Consider the following 12,423-nt stretch of genomic DNA (forward strand, 5'->3'; position numbering starts at 1 on the left):
ATTCATTTCAATGTCACAAAATAGCTATAGGCCCATATATTTCTGTCCATAGCTTTGATTATATCATATAGATTGGATAAAGTGTTCATGGCGTCTCTAGTTGAATAGTCAGAGCAGCGGGGCGTTTTTCCCGCTGTTATTGGCTATACAACCGGGAGAGGCGTGGCTCCGTTAGACAAAACAGTCAACGCGCCGCGGTCTTAACCATACAAACCGCCGTTAAACTCCATAGAAGGAGGTCTCAACCATACAGAAAAGCAACAGCTATAGACCAGCACCCCTATCATACATTTATTTTGACAGTGTGCACATCCTGCACAGACTTATTCTGCAATAACTGACAGTATCTGTTGGTGTTTGGTTTTGGTCCTAAATCAGCAGCTATGGATTTGGTGTGGCTGGTGTGTTTGGCTGTGAGCTTCGGAACCGGGTTCGCTACTGCAGAGAGACACAGCGTCTTCTGGAATAGTACAAACCCAAAGTAGGTGTTCTTCATCTCTTTCTCTGTGTGTTTGTGCGTATTTTGGTGTAGCACACATTAAAAGTGTGTGTGATTTCTGTTTACGCGCACCTAGTGCTCAACTCACTTTGAGAATGCGTATCTGACACTACTAGGCCTACTCAAGTACACTTTCTGTCATGGGATAAATACTGTTTGTGTCTCATCCACTCAATGGATAGCCTACGCGCTGAATTTCCTCGGTTCTTTACCAGACATCCCACCCCACTGGACACACACGGCCTGGTTGAATCAACGTCGATTGCACGTCATTTCAATGAAATGTTGAACCAATGTGGAATAGAAGTTGACATCTGGATTTTGGTATTTATTTTATTTCTTCCACTTGTAGGATATTAGGTGTAGGCTGTGTGCCTTGTTGTATTAGCTGTCTGCTTGCCCCTTTAACCAGGTAACATAATTATATTTAGGCTATGGTAGGCCAATCGCGCAGCAGGGCATAAACAGAGAACAAGGGGAAGATTGGGAACGAATTCTGAGACAGCTGGACAGACAGAATCAACCATATATATGATCTCGATACAAAGATAGACTCCCTCACACAGCATAGCATAAAAATAAATCCTGACATGAACCAACTCGACCTGAGTGTCTGAATCCAGACTGTATGTCTGTGTTTCACTCTATTGGTGCTGTTGACAGTCTGACACTTCAGCTCTCCAAAAGGGGGAGGGGGGGTGAGATGTCCAATGCTGATTGTTTTGGGGTCAGAAATTGTAACGCTACCCTGCCACTCAGTGGGATCAATGGAGCTTGACAGGTGTATGCGAGGCCATGTGATTTATTGAGCTTTTAGCACAGAGCTGAAGATGGTGAGGAAGAAGGATGGATTATTTTATAGAGGAAATGGACAAAGACTGAGGGGTCACGTTTTCAGCCGACTCTGGGTCGATGTTATTGTACCTTCTTCTCCTTAGGCCAATGATGATGACAGAGCACTAAATTAGATTTCCTATGAAATGGGAAAGACATTGGTTTTGTAATTGATTTAATGATGTGAGCATAGGTAAATGTTGTTGACTAATCATACCTTGTAATGAGTTGTGACGAAATGGGTTTTGTCGGTGTGAGTCAGTCGTGTACTTTACCTGTTCCGTACGCAGGTCTGACTTTACCTGGGTTTGTCGATATGACATCACTGAGACGGTGGCTCGAGCACAAGGAATATGAATTCTGTTGATCAGGTGACATGAGGAGGAAGAGAGAGGGAGAAAAGAACTGAAGAGAAGGACATCTGAACCAGACTCTTAGTCCATAATGAGAAAAGAAAGAGGTTATAGAGGAGAAATCAGAGCATCAGAGTTGTGGGTCAAGTGAGAATTGCTATAAATGCAGAGAAATACAGAAAGTTTGTGTGTGTGTGTGTGTGTGTGTGTGTGTGTGTGTGTGTGTGTGTGTGTGTGTGTGTGTGTGTGTGTGTGTGTGTGTGTGTGTGTGTGTGTGTGTGTGTGTGTGTGTGTGTGTGTGTGTGTGTGTGTGTGTGTGTGTGTGTGTGTGTGTGTGCGCAAACATTTGACCAACTGGGGACATTTTGTTGATCCCCACAAGATCAAATGTTATTTCTAGGGTTAGGAGCTAGGTTAAGGTTATGATAAGGTTATGGGTTAGGGTTGGGGGTTAACCTTGTCCCCACAAGTTTAGCTGCGCAAGACTGTTCTTTAATCTGGATCTTGACTACATTCCCACTCTAACTTGCGTTGCATAACAACATCAACAACACCAATCATAATGTACACTAATCCTTTTCGTAGCAGACTAAAGATAGACTAACACATAACCAGACAATATGTTCACACGTCACACATGTACTCTAGACACAAACAAGCATGTTCAGACACACACTCTCACATACATTGACACAGTCACACATTAACAAAAACAAACAACATGGTAACTCGCCGCGCCAGTTTGATGTGGAAGCTGTGATGCGCTCAGTGTCCACTAAAGACCGATAGACTCACACTGATAACTATTACTCATGATACAAGCTCTACTCACACATTCTGTACTGCATATGTCTCACACACACACTTTTTTCCCCCAGAAGTCTTTATCTAAAGTCTCTGAAAACCTCCAATTGGAATTCAGTGAATGTGGTTTTCAGAAGGAGATTAATCACTGTTAAAAATTAAGACTTAATCCTAGTCTGGCCTGTACCCACCTGCTATTGTTACCACATTTTTACTGTTTAATCGTTCGTCCTTCTCTTTAATCCCTCGTTCTCAGTTTCCATCTTTCTTTTTCAACTTTCTCTTTCTCTCTGGGCAATTTTCAGTCTTTCAGCCTGAAAGCCCAATCTGGTCCCTCAACTGTCGTCCCACTTTACACTGTGTCTCAACCACCTGATTCACTCCCATGGGATCACTGAGTCTAATTGATTTCTGGCTGATTGATCTAAGGCGATCAGGTGTAAACTGATGTTTACTGACTGACTTCAGATGGTAACACACAGATCGCTCAGTGTGTGTGTACAGTTGTCAGTCTCCGACCTGACTGGTGTAGAAACTGGTTTTTCGCAGTCTGTTCCAACCTTGTGTTATAGCCTGGTGTGTGTGTGTGAGAGACTGGGCTTGTTTCGACCTGATCCAACAGCTTAATCATTAGTTCTGGCGCAATGCCTTGTTACTGGAAGTGTTTTTTTGTTTTTGACTGAGGGTGAGTGTGTAGTGTTGCCTGAACTCCAATGTCAGAGAAAGGGAGGGGCCCTATACGTAGGCGATATTACGGAGCACTGGTAAATCAGTGACTCACACGCATACATGCGCACACACACACACTCTCTCTCTAGGGGCAGGAGGGAGGAGTTGGGTGTTAATATTAGTAGCAGCCAGCATTCCACACTTCCCCTGTTACTATACTCAACTCTGTCAGCTGTGTTCGACCTCCCCCCTCCCCCCCTTTCCTTCCTTCTCTCCCTCCCTTCTGTACCTGTCCGTTCCTCTCTCCATCGCCACTCCCTCTTCTCCACACCAGCTGTGTCTTCTCCAGCTTGTTATTGCCTGACTATCTCTCTTTCTCACTCTCTGTTTCCATGAGTTCATCTCTATCACATATTCAAGTATTCATGTTCTCCTCTCCTATATAGCTATATATTTCCAATTCTCTGTCTTCTTTTGTCTTTCTCTCTCGTGTTGTTGAGGTGTTGGGCTTGTCTGAACAGATATGTCCTAGAGGAAGAGGTTTAGGGTTGTGGTGGCTGGTGGCTGGTGGGGGAAGAGGGTGGTTTGGTTGTAAAGTTAAATGTGTGATTTTTTTTCTCTGTTGTAAAGCTCTTCTTTCCTCTGGCTATATGCCCCTCTCTCTATTCTGAAACCCTCCCCTCTAGCTCCCCCTCCCTTCTCTATTCTGAGATCGACCTCTCTCTCTCGCTCCCCCTCCCTTCTCTATTCTGAGATCGACCTCTCTCTCTCTCTCTCTCTTTCTCTCTCTCCTTCCCCCCCTCCCCTCTCTCTATTCTGGAACCCACCTCTCAATTAAATTTAAATTCAAGGGGCTTTATTGGCATGGGAAACATATGTTAACATTGCCAAAGCAAGTCTCTCTCTCCCTCCCACCTCATCTGTCACTCTGGGTCTCTAATCCTACAGCAGAATGAGGGGGAATACACTCGCGCACACAGATTACAGATGATCTGAGCTGTAATCTGACTAGCTGACCTATAGACACTAAAATCGTCATCGTCATTCTGCTGCTTTTTATATTTAGAATAGATTATATCCCTGCTATCTCTCTGGCGTAACAGACGTGTGTGTGTGTTAGTAAATCTGAAGCTCCTTAAATATGTAGAGGAACATATCCTACATAGAACAATCAGTTAAAGGAGCCAATAGGATAGCTCCAGTCAGTCAGCTACACAGCGTATAGTTCTGTCCATTCAATCACATCTAGGCATATAGCTTGTTTCCTGCTGACATAACAGCTGTCTTACCGAACACCCTCACACACACATTATCATGGATGTAACATAAAACAACGTTTTGCCGTGTTTCAAATAAAAATATACTTTAATTAGCACCCCCTGGGCCCCCTTCCATCTCAGCTCTTCCTCTCGCCTCCTTATCTATGGTCCAGACTTCCTCTCTCTCTCCGTCAGTCCCTCTCTTTCTCACAGACCCTGCTCTGTTTTCCTGAGTAGTTTTCCACACAGATCACAGCAGCTTGCTTAGTCTCCCCACTGTTACTGTTTGACTCAACTCTGCAATACTGAGGACTGCTTTATCCTCACGTTATCACATTGTGTGTGTAGGGTCATGTTTGTGTGTCCAGTATCATCTCGTGCAGCGTTTCAGAGACGGCTCTCTGTTGCCCCCTAAGGGCCACGTCCAGTCAGCTCAGCTCAGGCCTGACTGACTTCTCTGTTTGAAGCAGCCGGGATATTTCCAACAAGAATTTTTGCAATTCATGACATTCACTTTGAATGAATGAAAATAGTTTTGACCCCAACCATGTTATTCTGTATAATCCAGATTGAACCCGGGTTAGTTGGAATATTATTGCCCTGGTTGAGAGACCTGTGAGTCTAGTTCTCCTCATTGACCCAAACCAAGCTGCATATCTAGCAACCTGCCAACACGTAGCCTTTTTCTATTCATCTGGAAGAGAGAGTTGGGAACAGAAAGTGGGGGATGGGTAAAAGAGAAGGTATTTGTGTTGAGAAATTAGGCTGTCATGAAGAGCTCTGATATTATGTTACCTTTTTAAGAGCAAGGGAAGAATAGAGGGATGAATGGAGGGAGAGGGGGATGGGTTAATTAGAGCGCATAAAGGGGAGACAGACGGAGAGATGGGACATGGATGAATAGATGGCTGGCTGGAGGGAGGGGAGAAAAGGCTGTGTTGACATTTTTAAAGGCTCTCAAACCCTGCAATTCCTTATAAAGAATCACACATACCATGAATAGGTGGTGGTGGTAATAAGTGGAGTCTGGATGTGATAATGGGGGTTGGGACAGAATGATTAGACTCCTGTTATTCTGATCTGTTGGAGCGTGACAGACAGAAGAATGACCTCTTTGGAACTCTCCTCTCAGGAGAGAATGTGGGAGATTAGAGAGTGTTCTGGAGAGGTTCTACTAGGGTAGTTAGTGTACAATACTGTATTAGTAGATACAACAACTAAAACCCAGATTACAACTGACAGGCCTATATCCTCTTGAGTTGAGGTGTGAATGTGGGATACCACAGTGAATTAATAGGGTCATTTATACGCCTGTGTGTGCAGATTTTATAGTTGTATGGTGTGAGAGAATTCTATATGGGAAACACAGGAGGGGCAGTAGGGAGAGAAGAGAGATGGCCTATAAGTAGGGAAAGAATGGAAGAGAAGAGAGGGGTGGGAGGTGAATCTAGAGGGGAGAGATGTGATAACAGCAAGAGATGAGGAGAGGACTTCAAAGCTGTTGAGAACTTAATGAGGTGTTAAACAACTCACCCAATCACCCTACTGTCATAACCACCTACCACACACACACACACACATCTGTGACGCAGTAGCTACAGTAGCAGCTCTGAGAACTGTTCAGAGGAGAGGTGAAGGGAGACTACCTTCCACCCTGGCTGTTTACACACACCTCAGTGAGACATAGACAGACAGACACACACCTCAGTGACAGGCAGACAGGCAGACATACAGACAGGCAGGCAGGCTCTGGTCTGCCCTGATAAACAGATGTGCTCAAGTGCCTGGGGTGTGAGGCGGCCTGAATTCTGGTATTCAGAGAACCTCACCCTCACCCCCCTGCTTCTCACACACGCGTAGCTATCACATTAATGCAACTCTCACTCTCCTGTGAAGAGAAGGACGAAGGAGAGGGAAAGACGAGAGAAAGACGATACTGTTCAGAGGGAGGGAGGAAAGGTCGCTTGTGTTCCAGTTGTGAGTCTGGCCCTGTGTCAACTGGCTTCAATCAGCTGGACTTCTCCCAGATCCCTAGGCTGAGATTGCACACACGCTCACACATGCACACACTCACACAACCCCTCCCATTGATAAGTATGGCCGTCAACATTACTGTAAATCTAGCTTCATCATGATTATTGTACAGAGTAAATTATGGGCAACATGGACCACGTGCAAAATGCTGAGAGCCATAGTAGCTACAACATACCTCACCTTATCATGTCTACATCAGCCTCTACTAGTGAGTAGAGGACACTGAGCACAGCCTTTGGGCTAGAGGGGTGAAGGATGGGGGCAGACTGGAGTCTAGTCAGCTCCAGGGTTTATGTCTTTGGGGGAGGGGTAATTACACCCTATTCAGAACCCCTCCTCCCTTTGTGGGCAACAGCTTGACCCCAGACCCCAGATAGCTTTTAATTAAGTAGGCTCCAGAAGAGCTTTTAATTAAGTAGGCTCCAGAAGAGCTTTTAATTAAGTAGGCTCCAGAAGAGCGTTTAATTAAGTAGGCTCCAGAAGAGCGTTTAATTAAGTAGGCTCCAGAAGAGCGTTTAATTAAGTAGGCTCCAGAAGAGCGTTTAATTAAGTAGGCTCCAGAAGAGCGTTTAATTAAGTAGGCTCCAGAAGAGCGTTTAATTAAGTAGGCTCCAGAAGAGCGTTTAATTAAGTAGGCTCCAGAAGAGCGTTTAATGAAGTAGGCTCCAGAAGAGCGTTTAATGAAGTAGGCTCCAGAAGAGCGTTTAATGAAGTAGGCTCCAGAAGAGCGTTTAATGAAGTAGGCTCCAGAAGAGCGTTTAATGAAGTAGGCTCCAGAAGAGCGTTTAATGAAGTAGGCTCCAGAAGAGCGTTTAATTAAGTAGGCTCCAGAAGAGCGTTTAATTAAGTAGGCTCCTGAAGAGCGTTTAATGAAGTAGGCTCCAGAAGAGCGTTTAATGAAGTAGGCTCCAGAGGAGCGTTTAATGAAGTAGGCTCCAGAAGAGCGTTTAATGAAGTAGGCTCCAGAAGAGCGTTTAATGAAGTAGGCTCCAGAAGAGCGACAAAGGGAGATCTGAAAGTGTGATTGTTTGTAGTGACTGAGATTAGCAACAGAATATGTGTTTTGACAGCTTTAGACAGGAACATGTTTTTAAGGAGAAGCTGTGGTTGGTGTGGAAATCAGGTGGATTCAGTTAGGAAAGTCTCTTCATTCTACTGTAGCAGTGCAGTTCTCTCGTGCCGTTCGTCTCAACCCTGTCATTACCAGTCGGAGTCAAAGAAAATTAATAAGAAAGGAACAGAATTGTTTGTCAATTAAGAGCTTGTACCGCAGACCGGCGTGTGTGCATGTGAAGGCTAAGCCAAAGATATCATCCTGTTTTGAAGTGGTGTAAGAAAGAGGCAAATCTTGCTATTAGCCCCGGCTAATGAGCCTAGGTACGGGCTCTGCTAACAATACATGTTGTGACAGGCAGGGTACTCTCTCTAGGTCTCTCTCTCTCACACACACACATGCAGGGGGATTAAAGGGGGTTAGAGACCCACATGGAGCCAGTGTGTCTGTCACTTAAGAAGGACAACAACAACAGGAGAGAAAGGAGGGATGAAAGGAGGGAGGCAGGATACCAGATACCTATTGTTCTAGGCTTTGATGCTTGGGCACACAGAAACACAACATAAACATGGAAGAACTGGGGTCTTCACACTGTCTCTCTCACACAAAGCTAGTGTATACATTACTATGAGCCCTTCCTCCCTAATTAAAGTGCCACCAGCTGCCTGTGATACAGACGCTCTCTCTCTCGTGGCACAGAACAGAGCCACACACCCGGAGTATGTGGCAGGGTGTTTGTGCTGCGGCCTGTGTGGATGTCTGTTCAGCCCAGGGCTGGGAACCAATGAGACTCTGACGTGCATATTATACTGATTACATCCTCAGGGATAACAAGCTCTTACCCACAAACTCAACCTCTCTTCCAGAAAAGTGTGTGTGTGTGTGTGTGTGTGTACTCTGCCAGCACCACTGACTCCACTCGCCAACACAACTCAACTGTGTGAGCTGAATCCTTATAGGCCTAGAGGACAGCTGGAAAGCACTGTTTTAATTTGATACCCAGATACAGCACTTTGTTTCTTTCATCTCTCTAACCTTCCTTCCTACCAGAAACATAAGTTCCACTGCTCTACCCACTGATCTAGGGTTTATTTCATGAGTTGTGTGTGTTAGACATTTGTGTCCGTTCACGTGTATACCTCAGTAGATTGGAGGGGTTGGCTGGAGGGAGGGAGGGAGGGCGAAACAACAACCACAACAACAACAGTTAAAATCTAGAACCGAGATGGGGGGGGGGGGGGAGCTTAGAGTCATAAAGTCAATGGAGGGTGAAGATGAAAAGGAACACAAAGAGAGACTGTCTCCACCTCCCTCAATATTTATTTTTCATGGAGGAAGAAGTAGGAAGAGACAGAATCAGGGGTGAAGAGTCACTAGAGGAGTAAAAACAGTCACACCCACTGACACTCCAACAGGTGCAGAGGGAAAGAAAGGGAGGGAGAGGGACAAAGAGAGATGATAACTAACTCATTCAAATGACTTGTGTAGGGAGGGAGAGAAAGAGATTAAATGACTTGTGTAGGGAGGGAGAGAAAAAATGACTTGTGTAGGGAGGGAGAGAGAGAAAGAGATTAAATGACTTGTGTAGGGCGGAGAGAAAGAGATTAAATGACTTGTGTGGGGCGGAGAGAAAGAGATTAAATGACTTGTGTAGGGAGGAGAGAAAGAGATGAAATGACTTGTGTAGGGAGGGAGAGAAAGAGATTAAATGACTTGTGTAGGGCGGAGAGAAAGAGATTAAATGACTTGTGTAGGGCGGAGAGAAATGGATTAAATGACTTGTGTAGGGAGGGAGAGAAAGAGATTAAATGACTTGTGTAGGGAGGGAGAGAAAGAGATTCAATGACTTGTGTAGGGAGGGAGGGAAAGAGATTAAATGACTTGTGTAGGGAGGGAGAGAAAGAGATTAAATGACTTGTGTAGGGAGGGAGAGAAAGAGATTAAATGACTTGTGTAGGGAGGGAGAGAAAGAGATTAAATGACTTGTGTAGGGCGGAGAGAAAGAGATTAAATGACTTGTGTAGGGCGGAGAGAAATGGATTAAATGACTTGTGTAGGGCGGAGAGAAATGGATTAAATGACTTGTGTAGGGAGGGAGAGAAAGAGATTAAATGACTTGTGTAGGGAGGGAGAGAAAGAGATTAAATGACTTGTGTAGGGAGAAAGAGATTAAATGACTTGTGTAGGGAGGGAGAGAAAGAGATTAAATGACTTGTGTAGGGAGGGAGAGAAAGAGATGAAATGACTTGTGTAGGGAGGGAGAGAAAGAGATTAAATGACTTGTGTAGGGAGGGAGGGAAAGAGATTAAATGACTTGTGTAGGGAGGGAGAGAAAGAGATTAAATGACTTGTGTAGGGAGGGAGAGAAAGAGATTAAATGACTTGTGTAGGGCGGAGAGAAAGAGATTAAATGACTTGTGCAGACAGAGCATGTATATGAGAGACAGAAGGAGAAACTGTCACTCAGAATCTTGTCTCCATGGACACAGCTGGCCAGTGAAACTCTACTCTTAAAACAACATGAGTGGAATGCTCCAGAAAACAGATGAGGGAGAGAGTTAAAGAGGGATAGGCAGAAAGAGTGTAGGCGTGTAGTGGTGTGTTCTTGTCTAAATAAATACATCAAACAAGTTCAGCTAGTGACTCCTAATTGGCTACTCACTAATTCTCATTGTCTGGGTGACAGGTCTACACCAGGACACACGCAATCACACACTTGCCGCAGGTGCAAATACACACACACACACACACACACACACACACACACACACACACACACACACACACACACACACACACACTGTCTGTTTGGGCTGAGTCTTAACAGCTTTTTGTGTTTATGATTGTCCGTGAGTGTGTTTATTATGAGAGTGTGTGTTTGAGTAAGTTGGTTCTTCCATGCGTGTTTGTTCATGTGAGTGGAACAGCCCACACAAACTCTGTCATCCGGCTGGGAATGGGCCGTGATGATATTTCATAATGTTACGTTTGTTCCTTCGGTCAGTCAGAGATGACTATTAGATGTAAGGTCATCTAAAGATAATAGCCAGACATGTCACTAACCACTCTCCTTCTCTTCTCTCTAGTTTCCTATGGGATGAGTACACAGTGGAGGTGAAAATCAACGACTACCTGGACATCATCTGTCCTCACTACACGCGCGGGGAGCTGCCGTCCCAGGAGGCCGAGCGGTACGTGCTGTACATGGTGGAGAAGGAGGATTATGAGGTGTGTAAGCCCCACTCCTTCGACCAGCTGCGTTGGGAATGTTCCCGACCCTTCGCTGCCCACGCCCCCGAGAGGTTCTCCGAGAAGTTCCAGCGCTTCACCCCCTTCACCCTGGGCAAGGAGTTCAGACATGGAGAGAGCTACTACTATATCTGTAAGTATATCAATACTATAGTAGTACTAATACACATTTACTAATACCACTATCTATTTGCAGTACTTCTGAATGAATACTACCACTTAACTGTACAATAGACTACTCTAACACAATGCTTGGGTATTTGTACTAAACCTCCCTCTTCTCCCTCTTCAGCCAAGCCGCTGCATCACCACGGCCAGGAGTGTCTGAGGCTGAAGGTGGATGTGGTTGGACCTCATGGTGAGCTCCATTCCCCTGTCTCCATCAACATGCTAGCATTAGCCTCTGTTAGGAAAACCCTCTAAAGGCTAAAGCTATGGTAGCATTAGCTTCCATTCACATTAATGGCTAGGCTTAGTGTTCCCCATATTCAGTGGTGTTCCCGATGGGTGTTCATACAATCAAGTTCTTACCAATGACTTCTTGTCTTCTACAGGTTCTGGGAAGGCCAAGGCTGACAAAGTCAAGGATGGAGTGATGGAGAAAGCGATGGATGGAGGAAAGGGAAAGATAGGAGCAGGAGGAGTGCACAACCCCTCCAACAGGCTTCCAGCCGGTACGTCTCCCATCTGTCCATCCAGAGAGACAGTCAGATGTATAGCATTGACTCTGGATACTGGAAGTACAGTAGAATTGTTCCACTTGTTTCTGATAATAACATGTTCTCTCTCTCTCTCCAGATGACCCTACTGTGTTGGAGCCTAAGGTCCAGAAGAGTGTGGGTAGTTCAGGTGTTCAGCTGGTCTCCCTGTCGGTCTTCTTCACCCTGTTCCCCGTCCTACTATCCCTGTTACTATATTGAGACTGAGTTACAGACCTAGCTACAACAGAGACACTGTCAACCCAATGCTGGACATTGGCACAGAGAAGATTTTTATAGATATTTTTATATTTGCAACTGGACTGAGCTGCTGTGTGTGTGTGTGTGTGTGTGTGTGTGTGTGTGTGTGTGTGTGTGTGTGTGTGTGTGTGTGTGTGTGTGTGTGTGTGTGTGTGTGTGTGTGTGTGTGTGTGTGTGTGTGTGTGTGTGTGTGTGTGTGTGTGTGTGTGTGTGTGTGTGTGTGTGATTGGAACGTTGATCGTTCCAGAGGCAATGATCTTCAAGAGTATTTTCTGAAGGATAATTTTTCTACATGTTTTTGTAAATGAAAGAGGATGGATGCTATTTCCCTTTTCACTCCATTTGATCTGTATGGAGACCTGGAAACCCCACTGACTCTGGAACAGATCTAACTGGAAACGTGATGTACTAATCATTATTAGAAAACTGACAAAGGGATAACTGTTTTCATGATTACCCTGAATTGAATTATAACAGTGATTATACACGGAGTGTAAAAAAACATGATCAATACCTTCCTAATATTGAGCTGCACCCCCTTTTGCCCTAAAAACAGCCTCAATTCGTCAGGGCATGGACTCTACAATGTGTCGAAAGCGTTCCACAGGGATGCTGGTCCATGTTGACTCCAATGCTTCCCACAGTTGTGTCAAGTTGGCTGGATGTCCTTTGGGTGGTGAAAGATTCTTGATACACAGAGGAAACTGTT

General features: G+C 44.9%; 1 protein-coding gene across 1 annotated transcript; it reads left to right on the forward strand.

The window, feature by feature from the left end:
- Window positions 1-206: 206 nt before the first annotated feature.
- Window positions 207-11,897, forward strand: efna1b (ephrin-A1b). The gene is made up of 5 exons (XM_071396500.1): window positions 207-481; window positions 10,593-10,888; window positions 11,048-11,113; window positions 11,310-11,429; window positions 11,554-11,897. Exons 1-5 carry the CDS (start codon window positions 384-386, stop codon window positions 11,673-11,675), a joined length of 702 nt encoding a protein of 233 aa, XP_071252601.1. The 5' UTR covers window positions 207-383; the 3' UTR covers window positions 11,676-11,897.
- The last annotated feature ends 526 nt before the right edge of the window (window positions 11,898-12,423 follow it).

Source organism: Salvelinus alpinus, chromosome 4 (assembly GCF_045679555.1).
Source record: "Salvelinus alpinus chromosome 4, SLU_Salpinus.1, whole genome shotgun sequence".
Lineage (NCBI taxonomy): Eukaryota > Metazoa > Chordata > Actinopteri > Salmoniformes > Salmonidae > Salvelinus > Salvelinus alpinus.